The sequence below is a fragment of the Phaenicophaeus curvirostris genome, chromosome 5, assembly GCF_032191515.1.
Source record: "Phaenicophaeus curvirostris isolate KB17595 chromosome 5, BPBGC_Pcur_1.0, whole genome shotgun sequence".
Classification (NCBI taxonomy): domain Eukaryota; kingdom Metazoa; phylum Chordata; class Aves; order Cuculiformes; family Cuculidae; genus Phaenicophaeus; species Phaenicophaeus curvirostris.
Genome location: NC_091396.1, coordinates 1,252,946 through 1,272,534, shown reverse-complemented (window position 1 = coordinate 1,272,534; position 19,589 = coordinate 1,252,946). Strand labels below are relative to the sequence as shown.

The 19,589-nt window shown below is 54.5% G+C and overlaps 2 protein-coding genes and 1 long non-coding RNA gene across 5 annotated transcripts in view; 1 reads left to right on the top strand and 2 right to left on the bottom strand.

Annotated features, from left to right (window-relative positions):
- The window catches only part of EPS8L2 (EPS8 signaling adaptor L2), a 52,046-nt gene extending 46,243 nt beyond the window's left edge, over window positions 1–5,803 (bottom strand). The window contains exon 1 of one of the 2 annotated variants that reach the window (XM_069857238.1): window positions 5,699–5,803. The gene's annotated coding sequence lies outside the window, so the exon portion shown is untranslated. The remainder of the gene's footprint in view (window positions 1–5,698) is intronic. The other variant, XM_069857239.1, reaches the window with a different exon arrangement.
- The window catches only part of LOC138720908 (uncharacterized), a 59,011-nt gene extending 46,182 nt beyond the window's left edge, over window positions 1–12,829 (top strand). The window contains exons 5-6 of the long non-coding RNA XR_011337484.1: window positions 11,173–11,257; window positions 12,365–12,829. This is a non-coding gene — a long non-coding RNA (uncharacterized lncRNA). The remainder of the gene's footprint in view (window positions 1–11,172; window positions 11,258–12,364) is intronic.
- Window positions 11,671–19,238, bottom strand: TMEM80 (transmembrane protein 80). 2 transcript variants are annotated; one of them, XM_069857321.1, is made up of 5 exons: window positions 19,205–19,238; window positions 15,056–15,072; window positions 13,972–14,065; window positions 13,780–13,872; window positions 11,671–12,608 (listed from the first exon to the last, which is right to left on the bottom strand). In XM_069857321.1, the coding sequence occupies exons 1-5, from the start codon at window positions 19,221–19,223 to the stop codon at window positions 12,403–12,405; spliced, it is 429 nt and encodes a 142-aa protein (XP_069713422.1). In that variant the 5' UTR covers window positions 19,224–19,238; the 3' UTR covers window positions 11,671–12,402. The 2 variants fall into 2 exon arrangements, with proteins under 2 accessions (XP_069713422.1, XP_069713421.1); XM_069857320.1 differs by lacking the exon at window positions 19,205–19,238 and adding an exon at window positions 17,865–17,885.
- Window positions 19,239–19,589: the final 351 nt, after the last annotated feature.

Genomic DNA, 19,589 nt, shown 5'->3' with positions numbered 1-19,589 from the left:
GCACTTTACCTTTGGAGAAGAGAAGTCTGGACAGTTTGAGACTGATAAGGCAGAGGAGGGGGGAAGACATGGAAAGGAAGCAGGAAGAACAAAATTCAAACAAGTTCAAGTTATGAAAAGCTTTTTTGGGGGCAGTACCCTACTGCAAACCAGAAAAGGAAAGCGTTTGGTGGTCCTTTCCAAGGTGATGTGGAAAGACCTCAGCCCACCAAAGGTGAGAGTTGCTACTACTCTGCTGGCCATCAAAAGAGCTCCAAGCCCCATCCAACCTGGCCTTGAACCCCTCCAGGGATGGGGCAGCCACCTCTGCTCTGGGCAACCTGGGCCAGGACCTCCCCACCCTCACAGAAAAACATTTCTCTCTCAAATCTCATCTCAATCTTCCCCTTTTCAGCTTCTAACCCAGCCTGTCCCTGCCCTCCCTGATCCAGAGCCCCTCCCCAGCTTTCCTGGAGCCCCTTTCAGTCCTGGAAGCTGCTCTAAGGTCTCCCTGCAGCCTTCTCTTCTCCAGGCTGCACAATCCCAACTCTCTCAGCCTGGCCTCATGTGGGGGTTGCTCCAGCCCTTGGATCATCTCCATGGCCTCCTCTAGACTTGCTCCAACAGCTCCGTGTCTTTCCTGTCCTTCCTTCACCCTGGGCAAGTCCAGGTTGGAGACTTGTGGTCCACGAGGGCTCATGTTGCCACGCGTGGCCCGTCACAAGCCGGGGCTGTTGCCAAATCCTACACACTGGCCCTTCCTGCCCTGAGCCTTGATGCCCATTGTCCTGATGGTGCTCGGCTCCTCCACCTCAGCTGAAGCACCAGAGAGAAGCCCTGGCAGTGAGCTGGAGAGTGGGAAAGGAGAGGAGAATAGGTTGGAAACTCTCAACGGATGAAGATCCAATTGTGGTCTGGATGTGGGAAGCTGCTCCTGGCACCTGAGGTGAGGATTTCTGGCATGAGATGTGTTTCTCGTCTCAACCGGGCAAGGAAAAACCCTTGTGGGAGATGCCTGTGAGCTGGGTTGGTTTGTGACCCAGCAACGGATGAGAGGATGTTGAGTGTCCTGAGCAGGCCCTGCCATCTGGCAGAGAATCACAGAATCACCAGGTTGGAAAATACCCATCGGATCGTCGATGGCACGGAGCAGCCCAGCCTCTGCCATCAGCCTCTTGCCTTCTGCACGCGTGAAGGTCCCCCACATCCAACCAAGCCTGCAGCAACAGACACCTCTGGGCTCTTCGGGTGCTTCCAACCAAAGGAGCTTGTCTGGCCACTTCAGTCGCTCTTCCAGGGCAGCCGAGCAGGAAGATCCTGCGCCTCCCTGTCTTTGGGTTCCTCTTCCCATGGGTTGGGAAGCTTTTGGTCTCCACAGCACCTCGGTGGCAGCGAGCCCGTCCCAACGCCCTCAGGAGCACTGGGGGAACAAGAGCCGAGCTCTTCATGAGGAACTTCAGTACAGGTGAATGGCGAAGATCTCCAAACCAGTCCAGCGCTCACCTACACGCCCTTCCCTCCCTTCTTAATTGGGATTCCTCCTAATTTATCTGGATTACCAGGAAATAACGATACGATGGCTTTTTGGGAAACGCCCCACCTCCAGCTTTGTGCATTTTGGGTTTGGTGGCTTCACCGTCCGGCCCAGGAGGAAGGAAACTTCTTGCTGCATTGGGAAAGGATCAACTCAAGGTGGTCTTGTTCATCTTGGAGCAACACAACACCACCAATCCATGGGATCCGTTCTCTCTGGGATCCCTTTTGACTCCCTCTTAACAGGGATGCAGAAATATAAATAAATTTATGAATATAAACAGATGCAGAAAAACTGAATATTTCAGGGATGGGTTGCAGGACACTTTTTCCCTGACCTCGCCTTTTCAAGCCCACTGCAAGCAGATGAAGTTGCTGTTCCCAGCTTCCCTGCTTCATGGTAGGACACGTGAATTCCCTAATGCTCCCATCTGCTGTATCCCCAACAGAGGAAAAGCTGTGTGGTCTTGTGGACTTCCAGGAGCTGAATTGTGGTCATGGACCTCCTTGGATCTCATCTCCTGCAACACTCAAGTGACGTACGGTGCCTGGCATCATCTCTGGTGGTGCAAGGAGTCTCCTGTAGCAGAGTTGCATGAGCAAGGAGGGTTTCTGAAGGTACCAACCTTTGAGAGGGAGGCTCAAATTCCTTCTAGAATCACAGATTCATTTGGCTGGAAAAGATCTTTGAGATCATTGCGTCCAACTGTCCCTGTTCACCACTAAACGAGATCCCTGAGCACTTCATCTACCCAGCTTTTAAACCCCTCCAGGGATGGGGACTCCACCACCACCCTGGGCAGCCTCTGCCAGGGCTCGAGAACCCTTTCCGTGAAGAAGTTGTTTCCTGATCTCTGATCTGAACCTGCCCTGGTGCAACTTGAGGACACCCTGCTGCTGAGAAAGCTTCACCGCGGTGCAGGAAACCATCACAACCTCTCCGGGAAGTCTGTAGACTTTCCCCAGCCCTTTAGCTTGGGGGACGCTAGGGAAGGTTGAGTATTTTTAGAAGGTGATTAATTTTATTGCCAGTCACACCAAACTCAGGGGCTAAAGGCCACGCGCTGGCACCCGCCCGGGTTCAGAGCCGAGCTGCGGGCGGCTGTTACGTAAAGGAGACACGGAGGCCAGGTCTTGGCCCCACACAGCAAGGAAACCGCTGAGTCCTCATCAAACCCACCGTCACCCAGGGTTAGACCGTGGAATGGAAGAGCATCACAGAACCATGGAATGGTTTGAGGTGGAAGGGACCTCACAGCCCATCCAGTCCCACCCCTGCCATGGGCAGGGACACCTCCCGCTGGATCAGGGGCTCCAAGCCCCATCCAACCTGGCCTGGAACCCCTCCAGGGATGGGGCAGCCACCCCTGCTCTGGGCAGCCTGGGCCAGGGCCTCCCCAGCCTCACAGCAAAACATTTCTCCCCAAGATCTCATCTCAATCTCCCCTCTTGCAGCTCCAAACCATTCCCCCTTGTCCCATCCCTGCCCTCCCTGATCCAGAGCTGCTCCCCAGCTTTCTTGGAGCCGCTTTATTTCTGAAACCTCCTGAGTCCTTTAGCGTGTTAGGTTCCCTTCTGGATCTCTTACACTTCCAGCCTGAATCATACCATGACCCTGCAAAAAACGCTCTGGCTTCCAGCACATCTCAGGTGTCTGATGCTAACAATGACCTGGCAGGTGTGGTGCTGAGCTGCCCCACAGCAGGGTGTCCTCGGTGAGGTCTCCTCTGCAGGTTCTCCTTCCCGGCACAGTTTCTTGGCCCAAGTGGAGCTGGCTGTGGGTTCCTTGTGTTCATCCCCTTCCTGGCTCTCCTTGCCCTCAGCAGCCTGAGAAAATGCTGACTGCTGTTCATGTGAGCACAGACAGCACCGTCTCTGCAATGTTCTCTTGAGGAGAGACCTCGTTGCTCTCTGCAACTCCCTGAGAGGAGGTTGTGGAGAGGAGGGAGCTGGGCTCTTCTCCCAAGGGACAGGGGACAGGACGAGAGGGAATGGCCTCAAGCTCCACCAGGGGAGGGTCAGGGGGCACAGCAGGAAAAAATATTTCCTGGAAAGGGTGATTGGGCAGTGTGCGAGGCTGCCCAGGGAGGGGGTTGAGTCCCCTTCCCTGGAGGGGTTTAAGGGCTGGGTGGCCGAGGTGCTGAGGGACATGGGTTAGTGATTGATGGGAATGGTTGGACTCGATGATCCTGGAGGTCTTTTCTAACCTGGTGATTCTATGATTCTATGAATGTGTGAGCTGCCACCCTACTCGTTCAGCTGGTCCATACAGACCAGGCGGCTGCATCCACAGGAGTGAGGGAGACAGAGCCCCAGAAGCTCTGATATGTAGGACCTCTTTTGCCAGGCTCAGTACGGGTTTTCTCACTCCAACCAGGCTGCTTGAGGCTTGGAGCAGCCGGACCCAGTGGGAGGTGTCCCTGCCCATGGCAGGGGTGGAACTGGATGGGCTTTGAGGTCCCTTCCAACCCAAACCATCCATGATCCTATGCTGAGCCGTTTGCAGGTGGGCACTGGAGGAGCAAGTCCATCTGCCCCCGTGACATGGAGCCCAGAAGCCATTTCCTCCTCATTTTGCACTGTGGCCAAGCTGCCCACCTCTATCTTGGTGTCTTTCCCACCTCCGTGTTGGGTGGTGGCTTGTGGAGAGCCAGAAAGCCAAGGATGGAGACCTTGTCTGGGCCAACTGCTTTATCCCACCAAGCAAACGGGCTACGCAGCAGCCGCGCTTCCTCGTCTTTCAGTTGTTCCCTTCCCCAGGACTTCACTGATGTTCAATTCCATGATGCCAGCACTCAACTTTCTCTCAGGTGCCCCCAAGCCCGTCCCAGTCCTCCAGAGCTCTGTCACCATCTGACAACCCCCATCTCACCCCACAAAGTGCAGCAGAACAGATCCTGTGCCGACGCCAGCGCGAGCTGGAGGGCTGGGATCCAGCTGAGAGCGAGCTGGATCCTTGACCAGCCTTCAGTGATCCTTCCCAACACTCGATGGAACCAGCAGCAGATGCCCCGCCAGCCCGACCACAGCGGGAACAGAGCTTTAGTGCTGCCCCAAACACCGATTTGTTTTGAAACAGGGCAAACCAGCCCCCTTTGCTGCTCACCGACGCGTTCCCGCAGCGGATCCCAAGTTCCCCTTGACAGCCCCGTTTGAAAGGGCTCGGATTCCACCCCGCCGCCTGCCCTTGCTGGGCAGGAAGGACTAATTTTTAACCCAGAATTCAATCCCTCGCTTCATCGGAGCCGGGAATGAGCTGTGTGTGCGGCAGCCGCAGGTGGATCCCTGCTGGGTGGAAACCTGGGGCTGAGCCCCTTGCTGTCATTCCTTTAACTCCAAAAAAAGTCCTTTTTGGGGGGCTGAGCCTATTGCTGTCATTCCTTTAACTCCAAAAAAGGTCCTTTTTAGGAGCAAATCCCACCAAAGCAGCCCAGTGCCGGAGCTCTCCCAGGAGCAACCACCGCTGGAGCCGATCCCTGTTCCAGCCCTCGCTCCGTGCAGCGTTTCGGAGCCGCTCGGCAGCGCGAACCTTCCTCCCCGTTGCCCTAATTAGAGCAGGGCAAGCACCGTGTTCGACTGTGTCGCCGCACGATGATTTCCAATATTTAAAAAATAACATCAGGCAAGTCGTTTAGTCCCTGAGCCTCATCCTCCGTGGAGTTTGCACCAGCGTCTTCCCGGCACGTAAGTGAAAAGGGACAGGAGAGACGCGTTCCCACTCTAGCTCGGAGGGAAGGTCGTGGGGAGCCTTCTCCAGGCTGGGATTGGGTGATGGATCTCCCCAAGGTCACGGTGAAGCAGCCCGGTGGGGAAGAGCAGGAATTCTCTCCCGAAAGGAGGAAACCCCGAAGGTAGGAAACAAACAGCTGCTCCAAACTGCGTCTCCAGACTTCATTAGGAGCAAAAAAAAATAACCCTGTTCTCTGCGAGCCAGACATTTTGCTGCCAAGAAAGTGCCACCTACTGATCTAGCCCGACGGGGAAACACGAAGGGGAAACAAATGGAGAAAACACTGGAAAAATGACCCTTTTTCAAGCCAAAAAAGACATAAAGAGACGCATAAAGAGTTTTCCCAGCTGCAGCCCCCTCTCCAGTCACGCTCCCTGCCCGGCTGGATCAACCAGGGGGTTGGAGCAGAGAAATTCAGAGGGGAAATGTGAGGTGGAAGGGTTTGTAAGCACTTACCGGAGGTGAGAAGCTGCTCTCGTCTCCCGCAGATCCCTGGGGTCCCGCGCGTCCTGTCCCGCGTTGGCCGTGCCCTCCTAGTTGGAGCCTCCTGCCATTCTCGGGCTCGTTGCGCAGCGTCTTCGTGGCCAAGCCCGGCTCGGAGAGACAGCGAGACGGAGCCCACCCAGCACCCCGGCCTGGGGGTCCCCGCGCTCCCCGCTTCCCTCTGCCCTCCCGTCCCGGTGCCGCTCGCCCCGCTTGGCTGCCAGCAGGTGACAGAGGTTTCTTGGCACAGAAAAGAGGAGGGGAGGGATGTGGAGGCAGCGAGAGGTGGAGCTGGGACCCGGAGCAACAGGTTACTGGATAACTAGGAGCCAGCGCTGAGCCGGCTGCGTCCCCGCAGGGATCCCCTCAACCCGCTCGCGGGGCCAGGGCACCAAAAACCAAACCTGGGTGCCACCCAGGAGGGACGTCCAGAGCTGGTTTCCTTCAACCGAGACCATTCATCCCCAAAGGGGAGGCTGAAGGCAGCGAGGGGAGGCAAAGGAGGGCTTGGAGCTGGGTTTTCCATCGCCGCTGAGGGAGGGGACGCGGTGCCCGATGGCCTCACGGAGGGAACAAGGCACCTTTTGTGCAGCCGCAGCTCCACGCTGGCTCCTGGGGTGTTTGGCTCCAGCTTCGCTTTCCCTGCTCTGGCGTCTGTAGGAGGGGAACGTGCTGTGAGGTGGAGGGAGAGGGCAAAATGTCCTCTGCGAGCACGGAAAGGGGGGTCGTGAGATGGAGAGACAGGGCAGAACACCCTCTGGAAGCCCAGAAGGGTGTCATGAGATGGAGAGACAGGGCAAAACATCATCTGCAAGCATGGAAGGGTGTCATGAGATGGAGAGACCGGGCAAAACGTCCTCTGCAAGCATGGAAAGGGTGTTATGAGATGGTGAGACAGGGCAAAACGTCCTCTGCAAGCACAGGAGGGTGTCACAAGATGAATGGGGAGGACAAAACATCCTCTGCAAGCAGGGAAAGGTGCTGTGAGGTGGGGAGCGATGGCAAAGCATCCTCTGCAAGCACAGAAAGGGGGCTTGTGAGATGGAGAGACAGGGCAAAACACCCTCTGCAAGCACATGAGGGTGTCGTGAGATGAATGGGGAGGACAAAACACCCTCTGCAAGCAGGGAAAGGTGCTATGAGATGGAAGGAGAGAGCAAAATACCCTCCCTCCAGCTCCCCAGATCAGTTGGGGTGAGGAGCAGAGCCTTTTTCGGGGTAGCCCACACCACAACACTGTGCTCCTCGGGCTTATGTGGCCATATAGCCCTTGGTCTTGCCCCAGCTCCACCACAAGCTGGTGGGAGGCACGGGGCCTGGCCATGCCGCGCGTCTCGGGCTCACGCTTCAGCCCCTGGCACTGGGCAAAGGTGAAACAGTCCCGGGGAGAGGGGAGTGACTGCTAAACTTAACATCAGCCCTTCCCTGTGGAAGTCCAAGCTCTATTATTGGTGTTATCACCCTCATCTGAGGATGTCCAAGCTCTATTATTGGTGTTATCACCCTCATCTGAGGATGTCCAAGCTCTGTTATCGGTGTTATCACCCTCATCTGAGGATGTCCAAGCTCTATTATCGGTGTTGTCACCCTCCTCTGAGGATGTCCAAGCTCTATTATCGGTGTTGTGGGAAGCGAGATCCTTGTCCCTTCTCCCCCAGGGCCCCAAGCTGGGCACGGTCAAAGCAAAAGCTGCTTCTTGCAGGGGTAGCAGAGGTAGGACTTGAGCTCCAGCCCTTTCAGCATCGTTCCCGTGCGCTCTGGGACAGATTTCTTTAGAAAATCCCCGTCTCATCACATCATCTCTTGTTGCTCTTTTCTTCAAAAGCCAGAGGGAAATCTTAAAAGACAATAAGGCTGCTCCTGAGCTTCCATTGCTAGGCTGGGGAGAGGATGTTTGAGTCGTGCTTGGGGTCAGCCCTGCAGACCGTGAGTTTGGGCACCTACAAGGGACTCAGGACTCTGGAGAATGGTCTCTTGTGTGGGCAGACTTAGCACTTTCAAAGAACACTTAGTTTCATTTATCTCAAGATGCAGCATTATTTAAAACGATGGGATCAGCTCACAACCTGGTTGCTCGGCTGGAAAATATCATCTCAATGCATGGGTCTTACAGCTGTGTCTGTGGCAGCATGGGGTCCATCTGGTTTGATGGTTCCATCCAAAATATGCAGCTTTTGAGGGCATTTTATTAAAGTGTGGGTGTATCGCAGGCTTCCCCGGGACATGGTTGAATGTGTGTGCTCGAGAGTCCCCTTGTCACCAGCCTCAGGGAAGAAATTGCTGCAAGAGGCCTTATGAGGAACAGCTGAGGGAGCTGAGGGTGGTTTAGCTGGAGAAGGGGAGGCTGAGGGGAGACCTCCTTGCTCTCTGCAACTCCCTGAGAGGAGGTTGTGGAGAGGAGGGAGCTGGGCTCTTCTCCCAAGGGACAGGGGACAGGATGAGAGGGAATGGCCTCAAGCTCCACCAGGGGAGGGTCAGGCTGGACATTAGGAAAAAATATTTCCTGGCAAGGGTGATTGGTCAGTGTCCGAGGCTGCCCAGGGAGGGGGTTGAGTCCCCTTCCCTGGAGGGGTTTAAGGGCCGGGTGGACGAGGTGCTGAGGGACATGGGTTAGTGATTGATGGAATGGTTGGACTCGATGCTCTGGTGGGTCTCTTCCAACCTGGTGATTCTATGATTCTGTGACTCTGAGAAATAAGAGGATTCCACCAGCGATGCAGGGCTGAAGGGAGGCTGGCTTCCTTAACTCATCGAGTTCCCTGCTGCTGTGGTTTTCTTGGTGCCACATGCACCGAGGGGCTTGCGCTCAGTGCTCTGCCTGGCTCGCATCCAGACTCGGGGCAGGGAAACCTCCCTGGATGAGTTCATAGAATCACAGAATCACCAGGTTGGGTGAGACCCACTGGATCATCAAGTCCAACCATCCCCATCAATCACTAACCCATGTCCCTCAGTGCCTCGTCCACCCGGCCCTTAAACCCCTCCAGGGAAGGTGAGTTGTGACGGCAGGAATGCCACGGGCTGAGCTGGGTGGGCAGGGGGAGAGCCAGCTCCCTGCCAGGCACTCACCATCCGGGCAGCTCGGGTTTGACAGGACAAGCTCTTCCGCCACGCGAGAATGTGAACCGATCCTCAGCACCCAGTGTCGTGGCGTCGGGGAGATCCCAGGGGGTCTCGGTACAGGATGCGCCGGGAAAACGGGGCCAGAGCTGGAGAAGCAGCGTTTAGAGAGCCCCAGCCAGGTCACCAGGCAGGGGAAGGGATGGCAGTTGATGTCGGTTCGGAAGGGGGATGTGGGAACGGCAGCTGTGCCGGAGCCTGGTGAGCTTTGCCAGCTGAAAGGTTTTGTGCAGGAGATCCCTGACCCTGAAATGCGTCGTCTGCCCCTGGGACCACGGGGCTCCCCTTCCTGGGAATCCTGGAACGGTTTGGGTTGGAAGGGACCTCAAAGCCCATCCTGTTCCAACCCCTCCCACTGGATCAGGGGCTCCAAGCCCCATCCAGCCTGGCCTTGAACCCCTCCAGGGATGGGGCAGCCACCCCTGCTCTGGGCAACCCGGGCCAGGGCCTCCCCACCCTCTCAGGAAAATATTTCTCCCCAAGATCTCATCTCTGTCTCCCCTTTTTCAGCACCAAGCTGTTCCCCTCATCCTGTCCCTGATCCAGAGCCCCTCCCCAGCTTTCCTGGAGCCCCTTTCAGCCCTGGAAGCTGCTCTAAGGTCTCCCCGCAGCCTTCTCTTCTCCGGGCAGAAGAACCCGAGCTCTCCCAGCCTGGCCTCATAGAGTTGAGGGATTCTGTTGGAGAAGCCATTTAATATTTAAGGCACTAATTGCTTGTTCTCTGGCAGCTTCAGCTCCACGTTTATGATGGAGAGAGGCACAACCTCCATGTGGGGCTGCATCCCTCTGAGTGCTGAGCAGAGCAGGTAGCTTCTCCTCCGGGCAGGGTATTTAAACCCCAACGGAGCTGATGACCCCTTCCCTGCAGCCGCCGATGCTGGTCCAAGCGGGGCAGAGGCTGGTGGAAGAGGGGAATCGCTCTGCTGTGGGGTGGTGGTCGCTGTACCCCTGCTCCTCTGATCTAGCTCCGAGGTGTGGGACCAAAGCAGAGCGTGTCCTCAGCCGCGGTCACTGGGGGATGACACCGCTTCCCCGTGTCAAGCAGGACGTCGTTTCTGCTGCTGAGGACAATGAGATGGACCCACAGAGCTTTATCTCTCCAAGAATCTCCGAGTTTGAAGTCCTGGGAGGTGAATTTCCCTCTCGGGATCAGCCTTTTAAATCAGGTTGGCGGCAGACACCCCTGTGATGGCTCGAGAACAAAGACTTCTGCCTCGCAGAGTAAACAACACACGCAAACCGAGCTCCTCAAAATACACGTTCCTCTCAATTTTTAATGCCGTTTGCATCCAACTCGCTCGTCCTGTTTCAGAAGGGCTGGGCCTCCTAATTAAAACCTCCAGCAACTTTATGTCTGGCAGATGTCACCAATGGCTCCGCTGTGCCCTGCCCGGGCTTCTCCAAACACTGCAAATGGTTTGGAAAGGAGCTTCAGAGTGGAGAACTCTGGGGTCAGGGCTCAGACTTTGGGTCTTTGCAGCAGCTCAGCATGGAGAGAAACCTCCAGAGGAGGCCAGAGAGATGATTGAGGGGCTGGAGAACCTCCTGTATGAGACCCCATCCCTGCCCCATCCCTGGAGGGGTTCAAGGCCAGGTTGGATGGGGCTTGGAGCCCCTGATCCAGTGGGAGGTGTCCCTGCCCATGGCAGGGGTGGGACTGTGTGGGCTTTAAGGTCCCTTCCAACCCAAACCATTCCATGATTCTATGATTTTCTGTTGGTTCTTGTTCTTCTCTTCCATGATGTTTGGGGAGCAGAGGATTCGTGTTTTATAAGACGTATAGATATCTCACTGTTTTATAAAGAATCATTAAGGTTAGAATCATTAAGGAGCCTGAGGAGGTGGCTGCTTTACTCCATGTGGCCCAGCAGCCCGTCCCAAACTCCAAAACATCCAAAAGATGCTGTGGGGTCAGGCAGAAACACAACAGCCATCGCCTAATTTACACAGAGGAGGGAGCTGGGCTCTTCTCCCAGGGGACAGGGGACAGGACGAGAGGGAATGGCCTCAAGCTCCACCAGGGGAGCTTGATGTCCATCAGGCTGGACATCAGAAAAAAAATCTTTCACAGAAAGTGTGATTGGGCAGTGTGCGAGGCTGCCCAGGGAGGGGGTTGAGTCCCCTTCCCTGGAGGGGTTTAAGGGCCGGGTGGATGAGGTGCTGAGGGACATGGGTTAGTGATTGATGGGAATGGTTGGACTCGATGATCCCGTGGGTCTCTTCCAGCCTGGTGGTTCTCTGATTCTATGATGATTCTATGATCTGCACCCTCCCTCCCTCTCCGCTCCCTCCAGCTGTGCTAATATTCGTATTTATTTCCTCCTCAGGGAGCACCACAAGAAGGAAAGAAGGAAAAGCATGGAGGCTGCACCTTGATGTGAACATCTGTGACCCCGTCTGCTGAACCTTCAGGTACAAACCATTCCATTTCGTACTTTCCTTTAAAACTTGTCAGATATTCCATGCCAGAGCAGGGCAAGTACCAGGAAAAAGGATGATTTTATTTGTGTGCACACAGAGAAGGGTTCTGCTAGGTGTGCGTTCGTCATCAGCGGGGCAGACACGGCTCGGTGTTTGCTGCTCCTCCTAACGAGGATGCGCTGGGTACATTCCATCACGCCAAGCAGATCTGGAAGGACACATGGGTGGGTGCTGCACTCACACAGATTAAGCACAGAAACATTTGGTCTCTCCCTTCCCTGGCTGCTCCTTGTTCTGCTGCCCTGGTGATTGGGCAGTGTCCGAGGCTGCCCGGGGAGGGGGTTGAGTCCCCTTCCCTGGAGGGGTTTAAGGGCCGGGTGGACGAGGTGCTGAGGGACATGGGTTAGTGATTGATGGGAATGGTTGGATGCGATGATCCCGTGGGTCTCTTCCAACCTGGTGATTCTATGATTCTACAATTCTGTGAAATCAGCACAGACCTGGGTGCTCTTCTCCAGGGCAGGAGAAGGGCTAAGATAGAGCGGAGGCAGCAGGACCAGAGGACACTTGTGCGCACATCCTGCCTCACCCGAGTCTTCCTTCGTGTAGCTGAGCTGTAGCCCAGGATGTGAACAAGGTGCTCTGCACTTCTGACGCTTCTTAGATCCAGTAGGTTATTTATTTGCATAAATACATAGAAAAATAGGAAATTATGAATATAAAACCTGCTTGTACAAAACCCCAGAGTCCCCAAGCTTCACACGAACACATGTTTTTGATACAGTAAAAGAATCTGGAGTTGCACACAGTTCTTCATTTAAAAGACAAGGCTGAAATGTAGGGATGGGACACGTAGACTGGATACGAGGAAGAGATTTAGACTGGAGATCTTGAGGAGAAATGGCCCAGGCTGCCCAGAGCAGGGGTGGCTGCCCCATCCCTGGAGGGGTTCAAGGCCAGGCTGGATGGGGCTTGGAGCCCCTGATCCAGCGGGAGGTGTCCCTGCCCATGGAAGTGGGTGGGCTTTGAGGTCCCTTCCAACCTGAATCATTAGATGATTCCATGAAATATTTGAAACACAAACTCACTCTTTTATAGAAGAAACGTGCTGGAAAATGTGCTGACAACTGCAGGGTTTAGCGGACGAATGCGGCGATGGCTGTGACCTTCAGCACCGACTCCAGCCCGTATGCAACGAGAAGGACGGCGTTGAGGATGACGTCTGCTTTCAGGACGTAGGTTTGCCACACCAGGAAATACACAGAGAGAATTGCGCTTCCAACCGTGGTGACGAGACTGAGCCCCAGTGGAGCCTCTTCTTCTGTCAGGTTACCCTTTGAACCTGGAAGGAAACAAAAAGCTGGTGTGAGACTTGATGGGGCTTGGAGCCCCTGATCCGATGGGATGTGTCCCTGCCCATGGCAGGAGGTGGAACTGGATGGGCTGTGAGGTCCCTTCCAACCCAAACCATTCCAGGATTCTGTGGTCTCTTTCTGACCAAATTAATCCAAATAAAGAGCAATCGATTGATAAAGTCACAGTGCCAACCCTTCCTCACCACAGAGGATCCGTTCTGAAGCTCCAACCACTCTCATCACTCAGCTTCTCAGCCAACCACCCAACCTTCCCCCAGTCCCCACGATCATCGTGATGTCTTGGTGGCTGTGGGACACATCTAGGAGCATCCAGTCCTGCTTTTAAAATCTTATGCAATATAGAACCTTTGATATTCCCTGCTAATCTATTCTATTGTTGTGGAGAAGCCACGCTTATCTCTTCCTTGCATCTTATTTCCAAGCCAGTTTTGGTAGATTTTGCTGTAGACTTAAGACTCACTTCTTTATTCGCCCAGCAGGTTCCAAGCAAACATGCAGAGAGGTTGGAGGCAGCAGGGAAAATTCACCCCTGAAGCAAGTCAGAGACCTACCTTGCATGAATGTCTTAGGGATATCGAGTACAGATTTGAAGTGATTTGGGCTTTATTTAAGTGATTTGGGCTTTATGAAGTTCTAGCAAGCCCAGGACAGGGGTCAGGAGCCTTTACGCTGCTCTGGCTTAGTGAAGTGAAGATGTTGGATGTGGTCAGTGCCTTCAGAAGGAGTGAAAGGAAAGGGTGTAGTCAGGGTGGCAGCTTCTGCTGTTCCAGGACACCTTGAGCACCAGTTCCGTAAGGCTCTGGCCATTTGGTGACTCTTCCTTGCTGGAGGTGCTGGAAATGTCTGTGTTCCAGCACGTTCCTTCTCACAAGTCATGCTCAGTTCTCACCAGCATTGCGGCTTTCCCAGTTATAACGCTCTCTGACAGCCCAGCTACTGGTTTTAATGGCATTAGAGATGCTATTTCCTACGAGAGCAAGTTCTACCTCACCCTCTGGCTAAATATTGATCAGTCAGATACAGAACAACAGCCTCCAAATACCTGCATCTGCTCAGCTGGCAAGTTTTGACACCTGGCTTGAGAGTAATTAGTGTTTCAAGATTCCACTGACGAGGGATGGTGACAATATCACGTACCCCAGTATAATCGGAGCACCTCGAGAACAGCCATAATGAAAAGCGAGGCGAGGTCAGGAGCCAAAAAATCATCTGGATAACTGAAAACTTGACCTGTGGAACAACACAAGAGGAGATAAGGCAGGGAAACACTGACACGAGCCACGTCCCGAGCACGCAGGCCGCCTCTGCGTTGGAAGACGAGCAACTTACTCTTATAAATGATCATTGCAAGGGTTGCCAAGAAGTAGAAGATGTAATAAACGCCATTTACGTAAAATAGCATCTGTAAAGGAACAGACGACAGCTGGGAGCTGCTGTTAAGGGTTTCTTACAGCAATGAGGTGGGATCCAACTCCTAAAATCACTGGAGAACAAGGATTCTGAGAGGCGGCTGGGGGCGTTTAGCCTGGAGAAGAGGAGGCTGAGGGGAGACCTCATTGCTCTCTACAACTACCTAAAAGGAGGTTGGAGCGAGGTGGGTGCTGGGCTTTTCTCCCAAATAACAAGGGAGCACCTCAAGTTGCACCAGGGCAGGGTCAGATTGGACATCAGGAACGATTTCTTCACCAAAAGGGTGAAGAGGGGCAAAATATTCTTTATTCTTCCCCCTCTCCTTCTCAAATCCAGAGTAACTCCAAGCAGGGACGTCATCCCAGGCATCTTTTATGGGAACAGCCCATCCAGGTTTGAAGGGAGCCCCGACCCACACACTCTGGCTCTATTCCAGGGCCCGGAGAAGCTCGTTTTATTCAAACAGAACCAGGTTTTATGTGTTTTTCCAGTTGAAGGAAGGTGGAGCAAAAAATTACTAGATAAATTCTAAGCATGGAAATCTCCAAAGCCAAGGGAGTCTCCTCTTTGGAGGTTCCTTAGATCTTGGCAGGAGCAAAGGTGGGGTGAATGGAGAGAAGAGGACGTACTACTGAAAGCTTCTTTTACCACCTCCCAGCCCACAAATGCAATTTTTAGCCTCACTTCCTACGGAGACGGGAGTTCCGCGGTCGCAGAATGTGGCTGCCCCCCCTCCATCGAGGCCACAGGGCGGGTGGCTTCAAGGGTTTTGCCAATCAGGGTGAAATCCCAGCTAAACCTGAGCTAATGCTGCAAACCTCCAGCTTCCTTGGGAAGCTTTGACTGGTTTTGCTTCCTATGGGCAGTGCTGGTGACGGAAAACTCCAAGAATAACACAAAAATAGCCCTGTGCAGATTTCTTCAGCAGGGAGAGGTGGTGGCGTTTCAGCCGGTCTTCCTGAAGATTCCCTCGTGTGGAACATGAGAGGTACAAAAAGGATACAACTGACGGAGTCTGTCCTGTCCGTGGAGAGGGAAAAATAAAGAGAATAAGTCAAAATATGGTCCTAAGGTGCTGCAGAAACCTTCAAACGAGAGAAGGCTCCAGGGAGACCTTAGAGCAGCTTCCAGGGCTGAAAGGGGCTCCAGGAAAGCTGGGGAGGGACTCAGGATCAGGGACAAGATGAGGGGAACAGTTTGGAGCTGAAAAAGGGGAGATGGAGATGAGATCTTGGGTGGAAATATTTTTTTGTGAGGGTGGGGAGGCCCTGGCGCAGGTTGCCCAGAGCAGGGGTGGCTGCCCCATCCCTGGAGGGGTTCAAGGCCAGGCTGGATGGGGCTTGGAGCCCCTGATCCAGTGGGAGGTGTCCCTAGGGTTGGAACTGGATGGGCTTTGAGGTCCCTTCCAACCCAACCCATTCCACAATTCTATGAAACAGCTGATGTCACCGGAGAGGCCAAGCCTGGAGGAATCTGTTCTCCATTCACTGTTTGTTCAGATCACGGAGCTCAGGTCTCAAAAATAGCTTTTGCAATCCATGAATCTAAAGCCATTTGGGGGAAATCCCTGTTGTGACAAGACACTTTCATAGTGGAACATAAAGAACTACAAAGGCCTTATGGAGAACTTGTTTATCCTGTCCTGTCCCAGCAGACGGGACCTCATCCCCTCTAACTATGCAGGAGCCGAGGAATCACACACGGGAACCAGGATCCACCATTTGCTTTTAAATTGTGAGAAAGCGTTTGTGTAGAACACTGAACACCAACCTTCCAAACCGGTTCCCTTCAAAAGCAAATGGAAAACCTTAATGCGTTCGGATCACCCACAGGAACCACACCAAACATTTTCCAAACGCTAACCAAGATGTTTTACTTTCTTCTTTCTTTTTTTTTCTGCAAAAACACAGATTAAATTCCCTTGCACAACAACAGCTCGGCCCTGCTGAAGTGGTAACTCGTTAATGTTCTTAGACTCTTTCCGACACAGGAGGAACTGAAGAGCTACGAGCTCTTTCATGAGCAAAAGTGCTTGTGAAGAGCCATTTCGCCCATCTAGGAGACACCTCGTTACCATCACGCTCACCTCGCCGCCTCCAGCCCTGCACGTCTTGAGGTTCACAGAGTCATGTCCTGAGTTGGAAGGGACCCACAAGGATCACTGAGTCCAATCACAGCCCCTGCACAGGACAAACCCAAAGGTTCCTGCCCTCAGCGCTTCATAGTTTCATGTGGTTGGACCCAAGTGAATCTCCAGTAAGTTTAGACGCCTCGTTAACCTGTCCAGTTTGGGAACGCAGAGGAAACGAGCAAGCAGTTTGACTAGAGGTTCATATTGCCTGTGATCTGAAATACCTCCTGGACCTGCTTCGTCTCCTCTCCACTCTGGACAGGAACAACGGGCTCCTGACAGACTCATCCCCTCGCTACACCAAGAGGCGTTGTGGTCAATGCTGAATTTAGTTAGGATGGGAATTTAGGGTTTCACGGCACGTCTTGTTCTGCAGTGATCAGTGGTTGAAGATGTGTTTGTATTTACACGTTCATACAGACCCTGGTGTTTCCCTTCTCCCACAGCAATTAGGAGGCGTCTCCGTTTCATAGAATCGCTGAGGTTGGAAAAGCCCTCTGAGCTCATCCACTCCAGCCATCAACCCAACCCCACTGTGACTACTAAACCACGTCCTCGAGTCCCACATCTACGTGGTATTTGAAGCCCTCCAGGGACGGAGACTCCACCACTGCCCTGGGCAGCCTCTGCCAGGGCTTCACCACTCTTTCCATAAAGGAATTTTTCCTAATGTCCAATCTGAACCTGCCCTGGTGCAACTTTGAGGCCGTTTCCTTTTATCCCATCACTTGTCACTTGAAAGAAGAGCCCAGGACCCACCTCACCACAACCTCCTGTCCAGGAGCCGCAGAGAGCGAGGAGGTCTCCCCTCAGCCTCCTCTTCTCCAGGTTGAACAGCCCCAGGAGGCAGAATCGGAGCGATCCGCTCCAGGTAACACCCAGTGAGCTCCTCATAGCAAATCCTTCTTTTTGAAACCATTTTCCACAGGAGGGCACTGCCCACGCTCCTGCATCTCTTCAAGGAACAGTTTGGTTTATTTAGACCGTGCTGCCTCCTCCTGAGCAACACGGGACATTTCACACAGGTTCAACCTCACCACGTAACAGTGAAAGGGACGCTGCAATTGCATAGTCGTTATTAATAAATAATTTCAGTTATAGCAGCAGGCTGCTAACCCCAGCGCCCCGGGATCATCATGGAATCATGGTTTGGGTTGGAAGGGACCTCAAAGCCCATCCAGTTCCACCCCTGCCCTGGGCAGGGACACCTCCCACTGGGTCAGGGGCTCCAAGCCCCATCCAGCCTGGCCTGGAACCCCTCCAGCGATGGGGCAGCCACCCCTGCTCTGGGCAGCCTGGGCCAGGGCCTCCCCACCCTCACAGCAAAACATTTCTCCCCCAGATCTCATCTCCATCTCCCCTCTTGCAGCTGAAACCCATTACCCTTCAACCTCTCCCTGCCCTCCCTGATCCAGAGCCCCTCCCCAGCTTTCCTGGAGACCCTTTCAGTCCTGGAAGCTGCTCTAAGGTCTCCCCACAGCCTTCTCTTCTCCAGGCTCAACAACCCCAACTCCCTCCTCGCACAGGAGGTTCTCCAGCCCTGGATCATCTCCGTGGCCTCCTCTGCACTCGCTCCAGCAGCTCCGTGTCCTCCCTGTGCTGAGGATCCAGAACTGGACGCGGAGCTGCTCTATTTTTGTAGGATCTCCACACATTTTACCAGATATCTCCCATTTTTTACCTTCCCCTCTTTCCCGTTTCCCCAGGTCGCTGTGCACCTTCCTGCAGCGCCGCATTTCTCCTCTGCAGGCTGCAATCCCCTCCCTCACCCCACTGGTCCCACTGCTTGGGGTGCAGCCTGGGGTGCTCTTGGTTCCTGGATGCATCCCAGGAATCTCTCGCTTTTGGGATGCGTTCTGGGATGCTCCTTCTACCCCGGTGTAGCCCAGGATGCTCTTGCTTTCAGGATGCAGCCCAGGATGCTCTTGGTGTGCGATGCAACCCAGGATAAGGTTGCTTCCTGGATGCATTCTGGGATGCTCTTGGTTTGTGGGTGCATCCCGGGATAAGGTTGGGTTTGGGATGCAACCCAGGATGCTCTCAGTTTGGGATGCAGCCCGGGATAAAGTTGGTTTGTTGCTGCACCCCGAGATGAGGTTGCTTTGCTGATGCACCCAGGGATGCTCTCGGTTTGGGATGCAGCCCGGGATGCTCTCAGCTTTGTGGATGAACCCTGAGATAAGGTTGGTTTATGGATAGATCCCAGGATGCTCTGGGTTTGGGATGCAGCCCAGGATAAGGTTGGTTTGGGATACACCCTGGGATGTTCTGTTTTTTTTGGATACACCCCAGGATGCTTTGGTTTTGTGGACAAACCCTGGGATACGGTTGGTTTATGGACAGACCCCAGGATGCTCTGGATTTGGGATACAGCCCAGGATGCTCTGGTTTTTGGCTACTGCCTGAGATGCTCTTGGTTTAGTGGATGAACCCTGGGATAAGGTCAGTTTATGGATAGATCCCAGGAAGCTCTGGGGTTGGGATACAGCCCAAGATGCTCTGTTTCTGGATACACCTCGGGATGCTCTGGTTTTGGATACACCCCAGGATGCTCTTGGTTTAGTGGATGAAACCTGGGATATGGTTGGTTTATGGAGGATCCCAGGATGCTCTGGATTTGGGATACAGCCCAGGATGCTCCGTTTTTTTTGGATACACCCCGGGATGCTTCAGTTTTGTGGACAAACCCTGAGATCACGTTGGTTTATGGACAGATCCTAGGATGCTCTCGGTTTGGGATGCATCCTGGGATAAGGTTGGTTTGGGATACACCCCGGGATGCTCTGGTTTTTTGGATACACCTAGGGGTGCTCTGGATTTGGGACACAGGCCAGGATGCTGGTTTTTTGGATACAGCCCGGATGCTGTTGCTTTAGTGGACGAACCCTGGGATCAGGTCGGTTCATGGACAGATCCCGGGATGCTCTGGCTTTGGATACACCCCGGGATACTCTGTTTTTTCGGATACAGCCCGGGGTGCTCTCTCTCCTCCCCCCCCTAGGCCAGCAGCTCCGCGCTCACCTCTCCTCTCCCCGGCCATGGCGGCCCCGCCCGCGCCTGGTCCTCCTGCATCCCAGCATCCCCCGCGCCGCCGCCCGCCGAGCAGCGCGCCCCCCTCCTCGTCCTTCCCCCTCCCCCCTCCCCTTTCCGTCCGCCTTCGGGTGCGATCGTAGCGCTCGGCCCGGTTCGGGCGCCGCCCGTTCGGGTGTCTCCGTGCGGGGGTTCGGGTGAGATCGGAGAGGCCTCGGCCCCGCTCGGCTCCCCTTCGGGCGCGATCGGAAACCGCTCGAGCGGACTCGGGCCTCTTCGGGCCGGCCCCGCTCGGGGAGACTCGGCCCCGCTCGGGCGGGCTCGGCTCCCGGCCCGCTCTGCCAGGTATCGCCTCGGGGGGCCGGGAGCGGCCGAG

Coding starts and splice junctions, on each gene's coding strand:
- TMEM80 (XM_069857321.1), bottom strand. Junction 13,873..13,971: donor TGCAATGATCATTTATAAGA/GTAAGTTGCTCG, acceptor GTTGTTCCACAG/GTCAAGTTTTCAGTTATCCA. Junction 12,609..13,779: donor GGTGCTCCGATTATACTGGG/GTACGTGATATT, acceptor GTTTCCTTCCAG/GTTCAAAGGGTAACCTGACA.